Below are 22,292 nucleotides of genomic sequence, written 5' to 3'. Positions count from 1 at the left end.
TTGATTGCTGCTTGAATATTGGCCTAGTCAAGCTTCTCATTTATAGCATAAATGATCTTTGACGTCTCTTTCCAAGCCAAAGCATTTTATAATTCTATGATACTCCTTCTACTGACACAGTGCAACCAAAAAGAGCTCTAAACAGGGAAGCTGCACAGAAGTAACACTAGTGAGGCAGAACTAGCAAGATTCAGTTTTATTCCGCTCTCTCAGCATTTCACGCTCAGCCAGTGAGTGCCCCTCCCACTCGAGCACTTGGAAACTCCGCCTGCGTGCTCCTGAGGCAGTGCCGGGAGGCAGCCGTGGTGACAAACCCCTCTCCTGTATGTATTTCTCCACGTGCGCGATGAGATTGCCGCGTTAGGCGAGCAAGTCCCCGCCCGCACTTAGATAGGCGATGAGGAAGAGGCTGACCAGCACCAGACAACCTTTTAAAGTGCCCTGGGGGACAAACGCCTCCTTCGCCCACAGCGCTGGTTTTATATTGGGCGCGCGCGCCCCCCGCCGCCGTCCCGAGTCCCAATTGGTCACCGCGAGACGGGGGCGGGGCTCGAGCAGCCCGCCGGGGGGTGGTGCATGCGCCATTGGCGTCTCGTTGGGGGCGCGCGGTCACGTGGCGGGGGCGGCGGCCGTTGGCGCCTCAGCGGCCGGCCTGGCGGCGGCGGGTGCGTGAGGGGGATACTGCTTTTTTCTTCCCTTTCCTTCCCCCGCTTCTTCCCTTATCCGTGTTCCCTTCCCTCGCTGTTTTACTTTCTCTTCCTTCAGCTCGGGCGCATCCAGGTGCAGCCCCGGCGGGGTCTCCCGGTGACTGGCGGGAGCGGCCCGGCGGACCCGGGGCCCTCTCCTGCCGGCACCACCCGCGTTGTGCTGCGGCTGAGCCCGGGCAAGCGCGGCGTTCGCAATCTCTACCTCTGCTCTTACCGTTTGGATCCAGGCTTTGCATTGGTCATCCTCAACATTTTTCCCTGTTTAGGAATGTGTGTGTGTGTGCGTGTGAGAGACAGAGAGAGAATGCAGTAATTTGCTACTTAATTTTGTGCCGTGATAAAGTTCTGTAGCTCGTTGGGTGACTAAGGGAGGGCTGGCAGGATCCAGGATGCTACTGTCCCTCTTTATGCTGTAAATAATCATTTTATATGTAAATAATCCTTTAATAATCCTTACCGAAAATGTCTCATGGATCTTCGGCTTTGTTGCTACTTTATCTGTGATATCGTGTCTCTAAATATACCAAGATCATCATATATCGTGCTGAAAAGAATTGTTTCCTGGTGTGTCGTGTTGGTTAAACTCTTTAGTGCTATGTGGCTTGCTCACTAGTTTTTTTAGAGTTGGCAGTGGCTTTTGAAAGTCTGTGTTTGCTTGTTTTGTGCGAATACTTTCAGGGTTAGAAGTATTTAAAGATCCAGTAAAAATCTTACTTGATTTGGGGGCAGGGGAATTTTAGATTTTAACAGTAAAATCTTGAGGGAAATATAATTTGAAATTTTTCCTCCTTCAAAAACTTGAATAAAAATCGTTAGTGAGCAGTTTCAGCTTTCCAGTGAAATGCTTGTTATGCAGGCTGTTGCTGGAGTTACAGAGTCTGTACGGTGGAAAACCTTGGAGTGCAGCCAAAAACACTAACAAAATTGCTGTTGTATCTTACATCTTCTCTACAACAGATATGAGAGTATTTCAGGACAAATCTGATGAACCAGCCTGCTTTACTGCAGGGTGTGCTTTTCGGTAGTTGGTGGGTTTCTTTTTAAATCTTCCCAGGAGTGGAGTGGTATTTACCCTTCACTTTGCAAATGTTGGTGCCTGGTCACAGAGTAGACTGTGAATGTCATCCTGTTGCAGTGTTTGGTGCATAGCTCAAAGAAGTTCAAAAGCATTGTCTTTTGTGACTGTGACAAAGACAGCCAATGCTGTTGATTACAGTTAGGAGTCACTAAGGTTGGAAAAGACTTCTGAGATCATCAAGTCTGGCCTTCAGCTGGGACAGATGTAAACAGTTGTAGCTCTCATATGCAGATACCATGATAGAGTTACAACATTATGGCAGTATCCTGTTTGTATAGCTGTTTTGCCAGTGTAATTTATGCACAATTTCTCTTTTTCTTTGCATTGTTCTCACAGAAGTTGATTATTCAGCATATCCAAAGATGAAGAGGAAACTTGCATCAGCTGGGACATTGAGGCTTAGTCCTAATGAAGAAGCCATGTTTCTGAAAGAAGAATATGAAAGAAGAAGAAAACTAAGGTTGCAACAGGTATGCCTGTATTTTTCCATGTGTTCTATTTCATTTGATGATGTAACAAATAATTTAGGGAAAGTAACTGAAAAGATTATTTCCTATAAGTTAAAATTCAAGGTAATAGTATTGTAGAATGGTGGAATTTTTTATGTTGGAAAAGACCTTGGAGATCTTCATGTCCAGCTATTAATCCAGCACTGCTGAGTCCACTGCTAAATCATGTCCTTAAGTGCCACATCTGCATGTCTTTTGAACTTTTTAAGGGGTGGTGACTCAACCACTTCCCTGGGCAGTTTGTTCCAGTGCTTGACAACCTTTTCTGTAAAAAAAAAACCTAAAATACGAAGTGGAAAAACTAGGTTTACTACGTTTTTGGTATAGTTGTTGATTTTTTTTTAAATCTTGAATTGTAGTAGGAGCCTTTCGTAGATTATTGTGTTGTATTTTTGGAGAGGGAAGGATATTCCAGGCAGTGTCTGTGGTTTGTCACTTGTATGTGATTTTTTGGACTTTAACCAAAGTGTTTAATTAGGATTAAATTTATTATTTTATATATTAATTTTGGAAAAAGGTAACAGCAACTTGAAAGTATTTTCTGGACAGATTGTGAATGGAGTAGTCGATGAGATGGAAGGAGGGTACACTGTGTTGTGGAAAGTCTTGCTGCAAAAAGTATTATGCTTTTCATGAATTGCTGATAAATGTAAATGCTATTTCTACAGGTCAGAGAGCAGCAGAAATATATCTCCTACCAGATAAGGCAGAAGGTAAAGCAGAGGAGAGAAGAACAACTGCATCAGTTAGAGGAGGCATTGAGAGCTGAATGGCAGAAGGCACAGGATGAGAAGATGAAAGCTCTGGAAGAACTGTATCTATCAAGCTTAAGGGCGATTGGGGAGGGTCACCGACAGGCCAAGGAAAACGTAAGTGAGCTTGATATGATTGTGTCATGGTTTCATCCCAGCCAGCAGCCAAGCACCAGGCAGCTGCTTGCTCACTCCCTCACCAGTGAGATCTGGGAGAGAATCAGAAGGGTAAAAGCTGGAAAACTTATGGGTTGAGATATAGACAGTTCAATAGGGAAAGCAAAAGCCACACACAGAACAATGCAAAATGAGGAATTCATTCACATCTTCCCATGAGCAGGCGGGTGTTCAGCCATCTCCAGGACAGCAGGGACCCATCATGTGTAATGGTTACTTGAGGAACACAAACACCATCACTCCAAACATCTCCCCCTTCCTCCTTCATCCCCCCCTTTATGTACTGAGCATGCTGTCAGATGGTCTGGAATATCCCTTTGATCAGCTGGGATCACCTGTCCTGGCTGTGCCTCCTCCCAGTCTCCCACATATCCCCCACTCTCACCAGTGTGGCAGCACAAAGAGTAGAAAAGGCCTTGGTTCTGTGTGAGCCCTACTCAGCAATAACAAAAACATTTCTATATTATCAACCCTGTGTTCAGCACAGATCCAAAGCACAGCCTCATACCAGCTGCTGTGAAGAAAGTAATTTCTCTTCCAGCCAATACCAGCATATATTGTAAGAGACAATTTCAATGTTTTAGAAATACCAAAATTGCTGTTTGGTTGGTTTTTCCTTTGACATTCCTGATTTCGAAGTCCTGATACCTAAATAGACAACTTTTTAAGCATGGAAGCTTTTTAGAAGTGGTTATGTACTTTTTTGCAGGTATCTTCCCAAAAGATAGACCTTGACAAGAGAGACTATCTGTGACAGCTTTTGCTGGGCAGACTTTAAAAATACTTTGATTGTATTAGCTTGTACAATCATGTATGTTTGTACTTGGCTAAACTGTGCATAATGACTCTGTATCTCAATTATGCCAGTAATACAGTAATTTTTTCTACACCATGGATCTTTTCTATGGTTAAGAAAATCCACTTAACTTTTTTTGCCCTTCAGTGCTCCAGTGACATGAAAAGCCTTGGTAAGGGCTTCAGAGGCCTTTGACTGCACTGCAAACGGGTGTCACTTTTTAATTCTGCACCTATAAACTGGTTTCACTTTCTTTAAAATCCTGTAACTTGTGTAGGCTCTGCTTCAGAGATCATTGAGATTGCTGGGTAGAATTTTTCTATAGGTTTGACTCTGAATCAGGTTTACAGAAATTATCCAAAGACTTCTTACATGGATTTTGCAAAGTAGCTTACTTGCTGAATTAGTCAGGATCTTTAAACCCTAGTAAAATAGCATTATGCTTTTTCCGTTTATCCATGTCTTTTCTTTATAAAGTCCTTTCCAATGCTAGGATGGGTGAGTTAGCAAAAAACTCTGGAACCAGTGTTACAGGAACAGAGAAATAATAGTAAATGTCTCTGTTGATGACTGAAGGGTAGTAACATGCTTCTTCTACACAGTTTAGTCTGCATTTGCTACAGGATGTTTAAATAACTGTTTTTAGTTATCTTTTTCATCAAACTAATCTAGAAGAAGCTAGGATTTCTACATCAATACTTGGTTAAATTGGCTGAGGGATGTGGCAGGTTCACTGCTGTTGTTGGCGGAGAAGAAGAAAATAAAGATAGCAGAGAAGGAAAAGTTATTAGAGTATTTAAACCTTAATGCAGTAGAAGGTAGTTTTGTGGTTGTGCTTCTTACCAGCAGTATCTAATTTGAAATATCATACTGTATGAGATGTGAGTTAAATTCTGTATTAAGTGATCACAATATTTTAATGTTAAAGGAACCTGACTTAGAAGCTCTGGCAAAGCAAGCAGAGGAAAGGAAACAAAGAGCAGAGATGAGACATAGAAAAGCTCTGATAGAGCAGAAGCATCAAAAAGAAAAATTACTTCGTGAGCAAGCCAGGTATGCAATAGTTATTTTGTTTTATTAAGAATGAACTTTACAGTGTCACCAGGCAAAAGGCAAAAATGTTGATGCTTCTTGCTTGGAGCTTTTTCAATCTTGAAATTTTATGGGTTAGAGAATTAATGCTCATGGACAAAGCTTGTGACTTTTCATAAAAACTGAGTCTTTAAAACCAAGACAAGAATATCAAATATTCAAGCTGGCCGTAGAGATTCTCCAGGAGCTCAGTGACATATGAAATGAAATGTTGTCAGGCCAGTTCCTGATGGAGAGTTAACCACCTGGAAAAAGGACCTAGTGCATTTGTCATGGTCTTCCTTCTTAGGTTTTTTTTTATTAAGCAGATTGGACCAAAATTGAGCTGGTATGGAATATGGTCTGTGTCCTCTTGGGCATAGTTATGCTTGAGTAGGGCTAAGACCTGTAAATTAAGCAGTTGACTGTATCTACACTCAAGCAGTTCAAGTGTGTTGAAGTGCACAACACTTTCTGGAAACTTAGGTCAGAAGCAGAGATTTTGCATTGCTTTTGGGATGCTTGTATATATGAATGTTTTTGCATAACTTGAAGAAGGTAATTTTTAATGCTGCCTTCCGGCCCAAGTTCTGTTGTCTTTTTAATATGCTTCTCCATCCCTGTAGCCCAGCCATTCAGTGCAGGTACTTAGGAATCGGATTTCAGGTTTACCTTTTATTTTGCACTGTTTTCTCACTGTTGCTTGACTAATTTTCCATCTCTCTTCTCTTTTGTGGTTTGTTTTGTTTTTGTCCCCCAAGACGAGCAGATGCACGTAAACGTGCTCTGGAAGTGGAAAGACAAAGAGCAGCCAAAGTTGCAAGCCTGCCACCTCCTCCACCACGTCCTTTTGAGGTATGTATCTGTTATACCACAGTGATCACAATTTCAGGGGTACAATATATATTTATTGGTCTGACTTCTTGCAACAGGACATCCAGAGTTGGTATTTGTATATATAAGGAGAGTGGTTCAGCAAAAACCAAGAGAATGAATTCATTAGATATTAGCAGGTTTCTTGTTACTAAGCTTGGGTGCTTTATTGATCTCTTGTTATATGTGAACTTTATTTTTTGCAATCAGACTCTTATTTCTGTAGTTAATCTGTCTTTTTGAACCTTCGTCATATCTCATTTTCATTTAGTAGCCCCAGAGATATGAGACTTTACAATGATCTCAGCTTGTACATTACATGCCTCGTCAGCCTGCTGTCATACTGGTGTAGTTAGCAGCACTTTGTTTAGTTCTGAAATAAAGAGAATTCTGTCTTTTTAACTGTGGGGCAGCTTTGTTGTTGGTTTTGGTTTTTTCTCCCTTCAGTTTCTTTTTCTTGTAGGGGGTACTAAATAAAGAGGAAGCTCTTTAATTTTGATAGGAAACCATCACCCAAGTCTGTTGGGGAGGCTGCAGCCTTTTGAGGTGTGGCTTTTTACCCCATTCACACTGCTTTGGTTTCACAGAGCTGGTGCATACATGTAGAATTTCCTGTAGGATTGCAGATCTAAACTGCAGAAAGAACACTACATGCATTTTTACTTTGGAGTTAACTAACAGAGCTTCATGAATGCAGAATTTAAATTGCCTCATGTGGTGTTGTGCCCTTTTAGACCTTTGGGTTCAAGGATATTCAAACTACTGACGATAAAATAAAGGGTTGAGGTATACTAGCCCCTCTCAGAGCCAGTGAAGCTTTCAAAACTTTTCCCAGCTACATCCCAGCACATTATGTACAGGTTAGAGTGCAGGATGATAAGGGTTTGGTGTTGTATCTGGAAAAAACTGAGTAAGGTTTGACCCTCCCAGTTTTAAGAATGATTAGAAGGAGTTCCCATGGCCTTTCATTAGTACAAGTTTCTCTCTACATCCTTTTGTTGGTTGCCAAAAGGTTTTCATCTTGTATAAGCTGGGTATGAGTGAAGATTAAACAAGTGTTGTAAGGGAGTGGTAAAGTTTGGGGTTATTTCTGGTGAAGTATATGCTGTATTGAAATTTAGTACATCTGGAATAAGGTCCTGTGTGGTACAGTTGAGGTAAATTCACACACCCTTTCACACTGCTCTTGCCCTCTACGTTGTGCCACAGGGTGTGTTCTCGGTGTGTCTGGTGTAGAGTAGGTGAAGTCTTTATCAGTCCAAACTTTACTCTTTATTTCCTGGGCTTCAGGTGCTTCTGTTGCTCAGTTTGGCATTGCTGGGAAAGCAGTGAGATGCTGTGGCTTTGATTTGTAGTAACTCTTGCAGTTTAGAATGGGTCTTATGTCAAATTTTATTTAACCCTTCCCCATAGATAGTCACTGCAGTTAACCTCCATAATAGCTAAAATTACCCTTAATATGTAATACTTTTATCTAGCAACATCAATAATGCATCTTCCTTTCCATTTTATAAACACAGAATTTTCTCCTCATTCTTTAGTGTTTTGTCACCAGAGGAAGCAAGAAGGCTTTGTTTCAGGTTTTTCCAGCTTCTGGTGAAACCAGAATTGCATATACAATTGTGTTGGATGTTATGTCTGGGTCAGTCCTCTATTTAAGTATTATTCCTCTCCAAAAATTAATGCATTTCCATCCATTAACAAATGTCCTTTACTTGCTTTTTTAACAAATGTGATTTGTAACTTGTTTTAGCAGCATTTCCAAACATCTGGATTTTCTACAGTATGTGGTTTTGTTTCTGTTACGAAGTTCATGTTGTGATAATGGCAGATCGAAACAGTAATTTTGCAGACATGTTGAATTTTGGTTGAGGAAAAGAGGCTGCTCTATTTCAGTATATAGCACAGTGTGTCAATTTGTTCCATTTAAAGACTATCTGATTTAAAGCCTTTTTTCTAGTTTTCCTATCTGTATAGATTTTAATCCTTTTGTTGTAGACCTATGCCTGGGAGGGCAAAGGGTTAAGAATAAAGTTATTTTCTTCAAAGAGTTATTGGGTGCCATGTACTTCGTGGGGGAAAATGTTAAGTAATTGAAAGAGATTTTTATTCCTGTTTCTGCTTCAAGAGAGAGAAAACAAAAGATATTGGCTGTCATTTGGGGGAAGGTAAGTATAGGGCTTCGTCTTGCAAATGTGTTACTCAAAAGGCACTGAATTTAAATTGTTTAACTTTAAATCCTGTGAATTACAGGGTCATCTGAGTAAGTGCTTGTTTTTTGAATGTTTGCATAAGAAGCTTATTAAATGCAACTATAATCATAATCTGATGCTCTGTCGCAATAACAATTGACTATAATTTCACAAAAAGGAGCTCTAGGGCATTGTTGTTCATGGCATGATTACTTAGACTATAAGAAACATTCTCTAAAGATACTCCTATTATTGTGATTTTACCCAGTTAGCAAAGAAGTATTTTTACTCTGATGTCATAGCCTATTTTGGTTCGCAGAATTATGGGTTTTAGAAGTTGAGGCCATATTTAGTTAGACCAAATAAAAAGTTACTTAATTGAAGTTAAACTGTAAAGACCATCTTATTGAAAAATGTTGCAGAGTTCTTGGAAATGTATGTTTTTCTTACATGATCTATTAGATTTTTATGGAATGGAAAAAAAACCTAAAAGGAATTACTATATTCTGCTTGAGTACTCATAGCATTTGTAGAGCTGGGGTCATGAGTTTTTTGTTGGGATTTTTGTCCCATTTCATGATACTTTGCTGCTCCAGTTTTGCCAGATTTTAGTATAGAATTACTTGCTTTTTGATGGAAGGAAAAAAAAAAGGAGGAGGAGTTAGAAAACCATGATAGAACTGTGATATTTTTTTCAGCCTAAATTGCTTTTGACACTAATTGAAAAATTGCAGTCTGCAACATAATTCCCACATCTTCTCAGCTTTTGAATAAAATTTTGGAGGTTTGATTAATAATTAGTAATTAATAATTATTTGTTACTGGTTTGTTAATTTAAAATTTTTTAAATAATTCCGAAGATATGTTTAATTGTACATTCTGAAAGTAACCCAGTATGGGACAAGCACTGGTAATCTGTACACTCAATTTAATGAGGTTTAGACCTGGGACTTGTCTGTTTTTATAGCTATAATCAGTACCTGCAAGTGTTGATCTGTTACAATTACTATGATTTTTATTGATTAAGAAATTCAGCATATTGTTTAAGGACCATAAAATAAGTTCCTCAAGTTCTGTTGGTAAGGCCAAAAGTAGTTTTACTGGTTTTGGGTCACTTACGACAAGAAGGACATTGAGGGGCTGGAGTGTGTCCAGAGAAGAGCAACAGAGCTTGGGAAGGGTCTTAAGCACAAAGCTGATGAGGAGTGGTTGAGGGAGCTGAGGGTGCTTAGCCTGGAGAAAAGGAGTCTCGGGGAACCTTGTCACTCCCCACAGGTGCCTGAAAGGAGATTGTAACCAGGCGAGGGTTGGTCTCTTCACCCAGGTAACAAGTCATAGGACAGGAGGAAATAGCCTCAGGTTGCACCAGGGGAAGTTTAGACTGGATATTAGGAAAAAATTCTTCACTGTCTTGTCAAGCACTGGAACTGACTGCTTGGGGGAGTGGTGGAGTTGCCATTCCTGGAGATATCTAAAGGATGTGAGTTGGGGCACTCAGGAACATGATTTGGATGTGGCAGTGCTGAGTTAATGGCTGGACATGAAGGTTTTTTTCTGATATAAATGATTCTATGATTCTTTGATTATCATTTAAAGACTTTACTTTCTACAGTCTTCATAAAAAAGTAATAGACATTCCTGAAATTTTGTATGCCTCATTTTATGTAGAGATAAGTTTAAGGTATTCCTGAGACTTAATGCTGCTCTTTGTCTGTGTGCATTTCTTTATGGCCATGTAAGTTTTAGAGCACTCAAGCTATGAATCTTTACAGTTTAGTTAATGTGGATAAGAACACCTTTTAGGAGAAGGTTGAGGGAAGAGGAAGCTGAGAGAAAATTAGTGGAGGAGATGTTAAGTACAAAGAGGGGTCCTACAGGATATTCAGTAACCTAACCTGGCTACTTTGCTAGTGAGAACATGAGGCTAAGCCAAAGGAGAGCGAGGGTGTGATGCCTTATTGTTCACACTTTCAGAAAAGAGTTGAAAAAACCCCACAGCAACTTAGCATTCTATGAATAGACACTTTTCAGTGAAGTTACAGAAAATGCTCTTTTCTCTAGTCAACTAATAAATTGGACATAATGGCTCTGAGTTTCCTAAAGCAAGTCTGTATTTGACAAGTGTTGCTTTGCTGTTGGGTATAATTATTTTGTGGGTCTGTGGCTGCCCTGCTCTGAGGTGAATGTGACAGCTGTTGTAAGTGGGATTTGTATTAATGCATTAAACTCAAGTGCTTTTAAATTAGTGCTTTTGAAACATGACACTGATGAGCATCAATTTCTGTGCAGGGGTTTGCCCAAGATGCTCTCCGTTATTAAAGCCCTCTAGATCTGCCTTGTGCTGATGTGGTTTATTAATTATTACATGTATATAAGGTTTTAAACACTATTTGCAGGACAGAATTTGGTGGGGTGGGTTTCTTTTAATAATAATTTGGTTATACAGATCACTTCTGTTTAGTTGTTGCTTGGATGGAGATACTGTTCTGTGATACAGCTGTAATTGTACTTTTCTTCCTAGAGTTTTGAAGTGAAAAAGATCCTTGCAGTGAAGCCCTGTGGTGCTGGCAACTTTTCTGTTACACGTTACCATATTGCTGAAGCTTTGGTGGACAGAGAAGTGAATGGAGAGCAGGTGATTAACTCCAACTGTTTGTGCTACAGTCTTATATATGTGTTTCTTTACATTGAATTCATTGTCTGGGTATCAGCTGATGGATTTTCTAGAAGCTGTTTTAAGATACAAACTTGTATAAAGCAGCTTACAGTACTTACTAAAGAGAATCTCAGATGGGCTGCCTTGTGAAGCCTGTTACGTGCTCAGTCACTTAGGGGATCACACCTGGCAGTCCCTTGTGAGCAGGCTTTTACTGGAAGGTAAGATCACAAGACTGGTATAATGCTCAAGCACCCGAACTGGAAGACTTGTGGCTCATGCTGAATTGATAGCTGCAGTTGCCCTGCTTTTCTCTCTTCCCCTCTTTTTAGCAATGTACTCCCAGACTTGCCTTGCATTCGGCTTGCTTATTTGGAATGACTTTCTTTTTCTTAAGTATATTTTTATTTTAGTAAGATTTTTCTTCCTTGAAAATAGCAGATTGTTTCTGGTTTCCCAAATGAGATGGAAGTCAGAGATTTTTTCCTGTCACAGACCTATTTTATGAAAAATCCTTTCGCTAGGATTTTTTCTCCTGAGAAGCTGGGAGGCCTCAGAAAAGAAATGTAAACAACAATTATCTGCTGCTGTGGAATGCAGCAGGTACATCTTTGATTGGTCTCCTGTGGTTGTTTTTAATTAATGGCCAATCACAGTCCAGCTGTCTCAGGCTCTCTGATCAGTCACAAGATTTTGTTATCATTCTTTTACTTTCCTTTCCTTGCTAGCCTTCTGATGAAATCCTTTCTTCTATTCTTTTAGTATAGTTTTAATATAATATATATCATAAAATAATAAATCAGCCTTCTGAAACAGGGAGTTAAGATTCTTGTCTCTTCCCTTGTCCTGGGACCCCTGCAAACACCACCACATTTTCCCCCTTGTTTAAAACAAACCCATGAGGATTGAAGTTCCCAATCTTTAATGTTGACCATATAATTCATTTTACCATGTATTGTAGAAAAAATAACCACTCTGTGATTACAAATTATATAAATTACTGTCTTTGGTACAGCTTGAAACTGGAACACTTTGTCGCCTAAACTTATAAAATACATAACAATGAATTTTTTTTCCAAAGGTAAAAAATTATTGTGGTCCTGCTTGCACAATAAACATTCAAGGATGTTCATATGGCATTGTATGTCTTTTTTAAGTGCTTTTGCTGCAGAATTATTCATTTATTTATTGTTATGTATGCTTTAAACTATCACACAACTTTGTGAACTAAACTACTGATTGATTGCCAGCCAGATGCTCATTTAGCTGCTGAAGAAGAAGGGAGACGTTTGGAGGAGCTACACAGGGAGGCAGAGAGGGAAAGAAGAAAGCAGCTTGAAAAGGCACATATTAGAGGAAGTCATGCCTTGAAGAAGATCCAGTTGGCCAAGGTAGGCAAAGCAGTTATGCCTGTTTTTAATGTCAGTACAACCACTCTTAAGTAAGTTGTAGGTAGGTGATTAATAAAGGAATTATGCTTACAGGAGGGAAATTCATTGTCTAAATAAAGTTTGCAGAATGTCTTTGCAAAAAAAAAAGTCAAAATCTGTTTGCTTGTTTTGGCATCTAGAAGGAGTGACAATGAAAGAACATCCTCTTAATTTTTGTTATCTGAATGTTTAACCAGCTACTAACCAATAGATAATAGTCAAGCAAAACTTTTTTAATAGGTAATGAGTTCTGCTTTTCCACATTAGCTTTAGTTGGAGTTGGTGATTCTGTACAGCTTCCTTTAAGAAATAAAAATTAAACTACTGAGAAAAGGCTTTCTACTGAGATCCACGCTCAAAAAATTTTGGTGGTCTGATAGCTTCACATGCATTTTTGTTGGCTAGAAAAAGAAAAGCTTGCTTTTATCAGCTAGGATATGATTGGCCCTGAATGAATAACCAAACTAAAATGGGGATTTCTGGAAATATTACTAGTGCTTCGGAAATTACGAGAAAAAAAATCCCAACAAACTTCTTTTTTTTTTAAGGAGCTCTCGCATATACTCAGTGTGCCAAAGAGTATTTAGTTTGCATCTTAAAAAGTAGCAACTGATGAATTATATACTAGCAAAAGTCACTTGGCAAAAGAAATACTTGTTTACCTTATAAAACAGGAAGTTTAATTATCTCGGGGAAAGTTGGCCTGCAGGTGTGGAGTCTGATCTTTTATTTAACATCAGATCTTGTAGATAGTATTGATGACTCCTGTGTCTAAAGGGCTGATACAGCCTTCTGAGGCAGCACTTTCTCCCTAGAATAACATTAACTTTGAACATTAACAAACATCATGGTAACCAAATGGAAGCATTTTGTATCAGTCTTGATATGTGGCTGTCTGAATGTGAACATTGAAGGTTTATGTTATCCCTTCTTTATTTTTGAAGGACAGGGAAAGATTCCTGGAAGAACTGGAGCAAATGCATGCTCGGGATCGGATGCGCAGGAGACAGGTTGTCGCACAGATGCCACCTCAGCTTTCAGTGCCACCATGCAAACGCATGGAAATAAAAGAAGAATGGCAGAGAGAACTGGAGTCTGCATTTGAAGAAATGTGCAGTGAAGACAGGAGTAAGTTCTTTTTGGAGGTTGCTGAACTTGGTACCCAGTAAAGGAGAGGCTGCTGCAGCTGCCTCTTCCCAGGTGCGGCTGGTAGCGAGGCAGTGTGTGTATTCATAGTTGGCACGCACACAAACAGCCTTCCAGGGCACATCTATACACCTGGCTGTGCAGGCCAGCAGGAAAAACACAGCACTCTCATTAAGTACAAACAGCACAAATGGCCTCCTTCTGTTTACTGCTCTGGCTGATCAACATGAAGCCCTTTTGTGGGATATATGTCTGTAATGTGGTATGGATCCCTCCGGCAGTTGGTCTTAGACATTCAGTCTATCCAGGAGCTGTCCCTGTATCCCAGGTCTCTATCTGCTACACTACAGATCCTCCTCAGGTCTTAGACACCCAGTCTAGTGTCCAGGGATTCATGCTGTAGCCTGGGGCCTTAGAATTACCTCTCATACTCATGTATGCACTCAAATGCACATGTGCTCAAATATGTGCTGTGGCTCACTTGGTGAATAGCTTTAGACACTTGCTCTTACCTGGCAGCTGGCCCTTGATCCTTCGTCTTCCCAGTTCTGGCTGCTGGGCACGTGAGCCCCCCAAGATCTGCTGCTCCACTCCAGTTGTTACTGCACAGACCCAACTGGGCATGTGAGCGTATGCACAGACTTGCACATCCTATGGATTCCTGTGGGAGCTGATCTTATATACTCGTCTACCCAGTAGCTGACCCTGGATCCTCTTGTAGTCTTGGACATGCACACTCATGTGCTGGCAGGTTTCTTAGGATCCTTTTCTGTCCTCTGTAGCTGGCTTGAATGCTTGGCTCTCCTGATCCCTCTGCTAGACAGCTTGTAGGTCCCCTGGCCTCTGCAGTACCCAGCCCAGTCTTACCCAGCCTGATGTGTAACTCCTAAGCCTCTTACTAGCTAGTCTGGCTTGTGATTTGCTAGCCACTTCATGCTGATAGTCATACCCACCTAAATGCACTCATTATGGCCTCTGCAGTTAGCAATGCTCTAGGCACAGGTGCACCTGTGACTTCTGGTCCCTGTTCCAGTTGCTGGCCCTTACATATCTGTATACACACATGCATACAAAACACAGTGTTCCTCATGCAGAAAAACAGCTCAAGTGGAATTTAGTGAGAAAACAGAACAGACTGTCAGGTACAGTGCATGGCCAGACAAGTGGACTGACTGTCTCATTTTATCTCACTATTTTTACACTTTTATCTCATAGTTGTTCTGCTCTTGGCTAACTCGATCCTTTCCCTGCCTTGGGTTCCTCCCCCAGGTACATGTAACAAGCATAAAATTTGAAGGTGATCTTCTGCTGTGTCCCACATCCCTTGTAGGCAGTAACCCCCTCAGTCATTCAGGTGATCATAGGGGAATTCCTGTTGTGCAGTCCTCTGGGATTTCACACCTGGACTGTGCGATCATTCTCCTGTGGCAGCCTTATGAACAGCCAGGTCAGGGTGTGTCTTTTCCTTGATGAAGTTCTTAGGACCATGTGTAATTTTCCTTGTGTGCTCCTTTTGGTGTAAAGCTGAGCCTTTCATCCCATCAACTTTTATTTTGAAAGACAGCATATTCTAGTGGAAACTGCTGTGGAGGTTCTGAATGAATAGATGGCCATTGTTCTAAACAGTTTTCAATCTTGTGTTTTGGCGGGGAAAAAAAAGCTGGATTAAATCTGTTGTGAAATAACCTATTGATATTTTAATTTCCTGGGGATTTGTGTGTGAGTGTAGTCTTCCAGTGTTGTTTGATTTGTATTCCAAATGGTCATTTTATTTCATTGTGCTCTTTTAATTAGACATGAAAGGAGACCTGATTCTGCAGTTTGAGCCACAACCTTTGCCAGCCCCTTCTGACAGAGCTCAAGATAATGATCTTGATATCTCCTTGGAGCATGAATCTGCTTGTGACACTCAACTAGGGCTTCCTTGTGATACTCAGCAAGAATCAGGACATGTGACAGAAGAGGAGGTCCCTAATGAGCCAGAAAGTAAAACTTCTAAACTGCATATTTAAATTAAACCTTTTCATTTTATATTAGAAAGGATTCGTATATCAAATAAATTTTAGAATAAGTAAAATGCCTTAAGTAGTAAAACTTCTTAATGTGCATAAAATAATTCAGTGTAATTTGGTTTATGTTTAGCATAGAGGATAATACCCTAATGATTATGAATTTAAAAATGAAAATGTGACTTCTTTTTCTGATATGCTTCAGTTCATTAGTATGCTGAGAATAATTTTCAGTTGTAAGAACTATACTGTTAGTAGCCATAATTATTCCTGTGTACTTAGTATAAATTATGGATTGATGCTGATGTGTGAACTTAAGATTTCGAGATATTCCAAAGCTGAAGCTTTATAGTCTGCTTCTTGTGTGTCTTTTGTGTTCGGGTTTGTGGTTGAGCTGCTGCATATTGTGAGTAGGCTGGAATGGATGCACGAGTGTGTCCTGTTTGCCTGTGGCATGTCCAGGGTCATGTGATATGAGCCAGAAGTGTCCATGAGCTTTGCTTCTTGGCCAAGCACTTCTGCATCCCTTGGGTGGCACAGTCTGGTGTTTGGTCTGTGGTGTGTTGTGTTGCCAGTGCTGATAGAAAGCAGAGGCAGGTGTGGGGATGGTACTGCATATTTCTGCTACAGATTGACTATAAAACACTGCATCCAGCTTAGTCCTTCTTTCATAGCTTGCAGAGACAAGTTACTGCTTTTTTCTTTTGCAGGTAAGAGAAAATTTTGCTAAGGTTTTAAAAATACACCTAACCTATTTGTCCAACTCTGTAAGCAATTAAAAAAATAGTGGATTTTTATGGTACGAAGATATTCGTTACCCAAAACTCTTAACTCTTAGTTTCTATTCTTTATAGGGCATGAAGAAGGAAATACTTGCCAACCTCGATCAAAACTTGCCTTAAAGAAATTGTTGAACAAAATTAGAAGCCAAAAAGATGAGTGGACATCAAAAAGTGAGAAAGAGAGTCAAAGTGAATTTGAAACTATTGAATCGGGCACAATTGTTAGTGAAAGGAGACCATTATGTGATTTAGAACTTAACAAGGAGCAGCAGAAAAATACAGTGTGTGAAGCCAAAGGTACATACTTGCATCAAAGTTTGTTGTGTAAGAGCACAAAGACTTTTATGGGGGGACTGTGACAGTGACTGTGACAAAATTGTTTAATGAACTTTCAGTGTTAAATGTTTTGACACACTGAATGAAAGTACGGTTTCCTGTCTGTGCCTACAAGGCATTGTGGATTTGTTGAAACCACAAATAAGAAAGATTTTTTGCTCTTATGTCCAACTTGTCCATTAAGATCTTGAAGAGAGCAGATGTCCAAAATCTCTTTCTCTCTTTTAAATCTCACTCAAATTGTTGTCACAGTTGGTATTTCTGTACTTTAATAGGTGTTTGTCTCCATGGATAGAATTCTCAGTGCAGGAGTCAGCATTGAAGTTCTGTACCTGTTGAACTGAAAAGCTGCTTTCTTTGGAGATTCGCAGCTATAAATGCCCAAGACAAGCATAAGCTGATGAGTGGATTTTTTTCTGCTTTTAGGCACCATTCCAAAAAACCTTTTTGTTAAATTGGAATTTATAGCAGTTAAACACTACAGTTTGTTTGATAGCCACATCATCTTGGGGTTACTTCCCATGTCTGTCCTTGGTGCCCTTCTGGTTAGACTAATGCTGAATTGGTGATATTGTATATTGAGTGGGATTTCTGAAGTTTTCAAGTGATCAGGTTGTGGCATGTGGTTTTGGATTTTTTGCTTTTGGGTAATTTGTTTCCATAGGGTGCTTGTTTTTTTAAAACAAGATAAAGTGATTTAGTTCCATCATGTACATGGCTATGCCAGCATAATGCCTGGGGGTTGGAGAGTGCAGCATGAGTGAAACCATGCCTTGGGGAAAATGTGCTGCTATTTGAAGCTAACAGTACAGGATTGAGACTTGCTTTTTGTGCAATAGTCAAATGTTAGATTGTTTGCCCAGTACTGCCAGTTTTAGACCCTCTTTGTTCCAAGTGGCTTTTGATTCTTCAGGATGATCTTGCTCTTGGCCTCCCAAGTAATATTAGAAATAATTTTCAGTCCCATTGAAACTGGGACATTACTGGTATTCAAGAAAGACACACAATAAAGGACTAATAAAGACTTAAATAATATTAAAAAACTGATTTTCCAGCTTATGGAGACAGGCAGAGTAGTAGGATATAGATCCTTTCAAGAGCAGCTTATGCGTTTTGTTGAGAGATATTGGGAAACTGTAAAGCAAGATGTAAAGAAGATCCAAGGCTTGCTCTGACTGCAATTACAGCTAAATAACATGTATATTTTATACTCTATGAAAACGTTGGAAAATACAATTGCAGATGAAAAGTCAGTTCCAATCCATCCTCAAGAACAAGCAGCTAAAATCAGAATGGAAGAGGCAGCTAAAATGAGAAGGGAAGAGGAGAAACAGAAGTGGGTAAGTGTGTTTGTATTTATTCTTACCTCAGTTGTGGTGTAAAAAAACGATTTACAGAAGATTTTAAAATATTTCAGGTTATAGAGCAGCTATAGGCACTCTTTAACATTTGAACTTTTACTGTAACATTTTCTATACTTCTCAAAAATGATGAAGCTGTAGCTGGAATTTAGAATAGAGTGGAAACCCCCAGTTTCTTCAAATCTAACAGGTGCTGTAGGCAAGGGTAGTCATGGTTAAATGAAAATCACAGTTGTACATTAGTATCTTTGTTTTATAAAGGAAGGGTATAGTCAGCAATACATAACTCTGAAAACTTTATTTACCCTGTGTAATAATGTAGGAAAGTCTGTTGGATTGTGTTTAGAGTGACAGGAAACGCATGCAAACCTTGAGTAATTTTTTTTGGTTATATAGGAAGCAAATGCAGGAAGTTTTTTGTGAGTCTGGGAATGCTATATTTATTACATTTAGAAAATAATTCCTTTATGCATTATTTCATTATATCGTGTATTGTGTTTCACAGTATTTTAATATTTGTTGTATCCCTAGAGACATACCAGCTGTTATGTGGTAGGTTTAAAAAAAACTGTTTGAAAAAAGCAGAATTTTGGGTCTACGTGCAGCCTTCAGTTGTGGAGTTTAAGTTCAGAAATCAAGGAAACAAATTTTGACAAAATAGTAATATTTAAAAAAAACCCCAAGAAGTAACAGATCCTTTGTGAAAGTGTGGCTGCTTTTTTTAACCTTCATTTTCTTGGGTTGCTTTTCCTGACATCCCCTTTCAGACTTTTATTAAAGGCTGTTGTCCACTTCATCTTTGCCAGTACTTTGAAATTCTTCTTTGCTTCCATTCTAAAAGCACATATGCTGTCACTAGTGGATCTAAGTGAATTGTAGCTGCTAGGTACATGGAAAGAGAATAAAAATAAACAGAATACACTACTTCAGAGGTTTATGGAGTGCTCTCAAAGTGGTTATACATTAGCTATTTCAGAAGCTTTTGTAAAGCTTGAATTAATGTTTAGATGTGTTGAACTCTGATGAAAAACTGAATAAAATGCAAAATAGATTTTTCAAGTAAGTTTAGGAAAATGGCTTCTTTTGCAGTCTTTGGAAGATAACATCTTGAATGAATTCTGATTTTATCCATTTTATTAATTTGAGAACAGATAATAGTGCGATAATAAATGGACTCAGGGATTGTTAGAAATATTGAACCAGTAAAACAAAGTTATTCCTGTAGACTTTGAAACTACTTTTAAAGGTCCTGTTGCAACTTGGAAATACCTATCACCAGCAATAGAATTTCTTCTGTAATTTGGAACAAAAGTTTGTGTGTGGTGGTGTGTGTGAGCAGTCTGATTTCTTTGTCATTTGGTTCTAGAGATTCCCCCCTCATTTTTCTTTTGATAGAATGAGGAAATAGAGAAACAGAAACAGGAGCAGCTGGCCTTGATTAAAAAAATTGAGGAAGAGAAAGCTCTTTTGGAGGCTGATTATCTGAATATCCAAATGCAAACCTGTTTGGAGCAGGCTAAGAAAAAAAAGGAAGAGGAAGAGCAAAGTCAGCTGGTGCAAAGCCGCACTCTCCATTCCACAGACCAACAGAACCAAATGGAACATGAGGTGAATAATAACAGAGAATTGTGTGTGGGTTTTCATTTACTATTATAATAAAAATAAAGAATGCCATTTACCAATTAAGACAATTTTTATTTTTTAGTCTGTGAGTTAGAAATTTGTACCTATTAAAGCTTCTTTTTCTAGTGTACAAGCTTCTATTTTGCATGGTATCACTGGACCTGAAGGAGTGGCATGAATATATGTCAGAGGAAGTTTAGGTTAGATACTGTGGTAAAAGTTTTTTAACCAAGAGGATGGTTGGGCACAGGAACAACTCCCAGACAAGTGGTCACAGCACCAAGACTCTCTTGAGTTCAAAAAAGTTTAGACAATGCTCTCAGATACATGCTGTGAGTCTTGGGGATGGTCCTGTGCAGGACCAGGAACTGGACTTTGATGACTTTGTGGGTCCCTTTCAACTCAGATATTCTGTGATTTTGTGATTGTGACTTTTGCTGTTGTATTGTCTCTCTGTAGTTCAAGTGGCAGCCTTGATAATAATACCTGTTAGTAAAATCTGGTTTATAGTCACATAATGATTGTGCATACAGACATAACCTTTTTCAGAAAGGTAAAAAAATCATAGTGGGAGAAAAAAGAGAAAAATCTGCCTCTGTCTTTGTTTAAATCTCAAACAGCTGATTAAAGAAGAGAAATTTACGGAGGATGTTGAAGGAAAGTAATCTTTTTATGTATAAAATCTTGCTTCACTTGCACAACCAGTACTCTTTTGAGAGCCTGATTGCCTTGGAAATGCAGCTACACTGGCTCATTGCTTCCTGAGTTTGTAGGGTATATTTACCTCTTCAGGCTGAGCTGCTGTAAGCACCATTGACTTTGATGGTGTGTGCAGAGAGAGGCTGTAGCTGTGGGCCATCTGTTCTAGAAACTCCTTTAGCTTCGTTGCCTCAGGCTGAAATCTCACAGACTTCATTCAAACATGGTGGTACCCAGCAGCTTCTGTAAACTTAGGTGCAAGAGCATACAGCTTAAGGCTGATGCCACAATAGTTTTCTGTGAGTTAGTTGTATATGTGCAATTAAAATTATTTTATTTTGATTAGACTGGAAATGTATCAGAAGCCAGGAGTCCAGGAGAAGAGAGTCATAGACAGACAATCCGTAATTTTCAACAACGCCTTCTGCAGCAAAAAAGGTAAGTGTCTTTATGGAATGTAAAGCGTCTTTATTAAATCCCTGTTCAAAGTGATTGATTATTGAAATTGCTGTTTGTTTTTGCACTGCTTTGAAAAGATTGATGTTTTGGTTCTGTTCAGGTTGCACAAACAAACCATTGAAGAAGTTAGAAAGAATCTACAGGAGTATCAAAATACACTGAGGCAAAGGTACCTGTCTGCTTCTGAAACACCTCTGAGCACCAGGGAAACAAAGCCCATTAATTTAGAGCTGGTCTCAGAGCCGCCCCTACAGACGCAAGGAGCGCAGCCAGCACAGTACCAGGCATCAGAACAAGTTCACGCCCAAGACTATGTGCGGTCATTACCTATGTTTTCAGGAGTGTTGGGTATGTTGGAAAAACCATCTTCACAGAAGCAGCAGGAGCAAGTGCATAATATTTGTCCTGGAAAATCAGTGCAGTTTTCAGAAGCATCAGAATTGAAGCATGGAGGGTTTCACTTGCCTTGTGACTGTCCTTCACAGGAACAATTGGGAATATTCGAAACTGCCAACAGTCACATCAGAGAACCGTTCCAGTCCCATTTACCATCAGAGTCCATCAGGAAAGAAGTGACTGCAGTAAGAACACAACCAGAAGCACACCAACAGCACTTTAGATTTGTGTTGCCTGCAGAAAGTTCCTCTGAGTCTTCAGAAACAGTACACTCTAAAGAGTTACCTCAGAAGATATCTAACTATCGAAACAAGATGGAAGCTGGAGAAGAGCATCCATTTAAGACACCCGTCATGCCAGTCACAAAGAGATCAGCCTTAGCTGATCCTTTAACCTATCAGCAGGGATCTGTAGAGAGCAACAGCAAAACAAGCCCTGATCAACCTCTCAATCTTTCTGAACCCACAGTTCTAGTGCATGAAGAATCTAAAGCCCAGGGTGTTGAAGAATTCTTGATGTCAAAAGCAGGAGCTGCATCTTCATTAAATTACTCTGGTATACTAAGCTTAAGGGAGAGAGTGTTGGCCTCATCAGAAAGCATCCAAGCTCAGCAAAAGTATTTGAAAGAATTGCAAGAGCAGCTAGATGCACAAAGAGAAGCTCTTCTTTCTAAACAGAGAATACAAGAAAAACTACTTTTACAGAAGCAAGATAAATTGAAGGAACAGATGCAGAGACAGCAAGAGGCTTTGAAAGAACTTCTAAACAAGCAGGTAAGCTTTAGAAACACTTTGCATGGGCAATCATCAGTAGGTGATCAAACCTACAAGTCAATGCTACATTGTACTCCCATGGAGTGTTGATAGTTTTAGGTGATTTCCCATAATGAAAATTTCAATTAGGACTTTTGATTTCTAATCAGTGCTTTTCCTCTGTAAAGCTCCGAGAGCACAGTTTTATTAAGTCTAACAGAAATACTGTGAAGGTCTGTGCTTGGTCTCTGAACATAATGCCTATTGAAATTGTTGTCTGAAATACCTGTAGGTAGAGTTGTCTTCATATCTGTAAATGCACCTCTATGTGTTAAGCAGCCCTTGTATTAAAAATACATAAGTAATACCTGAAAGGATATCATAAACATCTTGAATAGATAATTTTTAAAGCTTGTCTTTTTGTGTGTGCCCACTATGAAGCTGGTTTGGCTGCTGCAGACTCGAGTTGTAATTTGCTTGTTTCTCAG

The 22,292-nt window shown here is 39.5% G+C and overlaps 1 protein-coding gene across 1 annotated transcript in view; it reads left to right on the top strand.

Moving 5' to 3' along the window:
* The first annotated feature begins 644 nt into the window (after nt 1-644).
* Nucleotides 645-22,292, top strand: part of CEP295 (centrosomal protein 295) — a 43,335-nt gene continuing 21,687 nt past the window's right edge. The window contains exons 1-14 of the mRNA XM_030963461.1: nt 645-665; nt 2,122-2,255; nt 2,963-3,163; nt 4,948-5,072; nt 5,852-5,945; nt 10,677-10,790; nt 12,062-12,202; nt 13,186-13,369; nt 15,182-15,373; nt 16,251-16,475; nt 17,757-17,854; nt 19,271-19,483; nt 20,544-20,635; nt 20,757-21,825. Coding sequence (XP_030819321.1) covers nt 2,148-2,255; nt 2,963-3,163; nt 4,948-5,072; nt 5,852-5,945; nt 10,677-10,790; nt 12,062-12,202; nt 13,186-13,369; nt 15,182-15,373; nt 16,251-16,475; nt 17,757-17,854; nt 19,271-19,483; nt 20,544-20,635; nt 20,757-21,825 — 2,856 coding nt within the window. The 5' untranslated portion in view covers nt 645-665; nt 2,122-2,147. The remainder of the gene's footprint in view (nt 666-2,121; nt 2,256-2,962; nt 3,164-4,947; nt 5,073-5,851; nt 5,946-10,676; nt 10,791-12,061; nt 12,203-13,185; nt 13,370-15,181; nt 15,374-16,250; nt 16,476-17,756; nt 17,855-19,270; nt 19,484-20,543; nt 20,636-20,756; nt 21,826-22,292) is intronic.

Source organism: Camarhynchus parvulus, chromosome 1 (assembly GCF_901933205.1).
Source record: "Camarhynchus parvulus chromosome 1, STF_HiC, whole genome shotgun sequence".
Taxonomy (NCBI): domain Eukaryota; kingdom Metazoa; phylum Chordata; class Aves; order Passeriformes; family Thraupidae; genus Camarhynchus; species Camarhynchus parvulus.
Note: the sequence above shows the minus strand (reverse complement) of the source record. Positions and strands in the feature narration are given on the sequence as shown.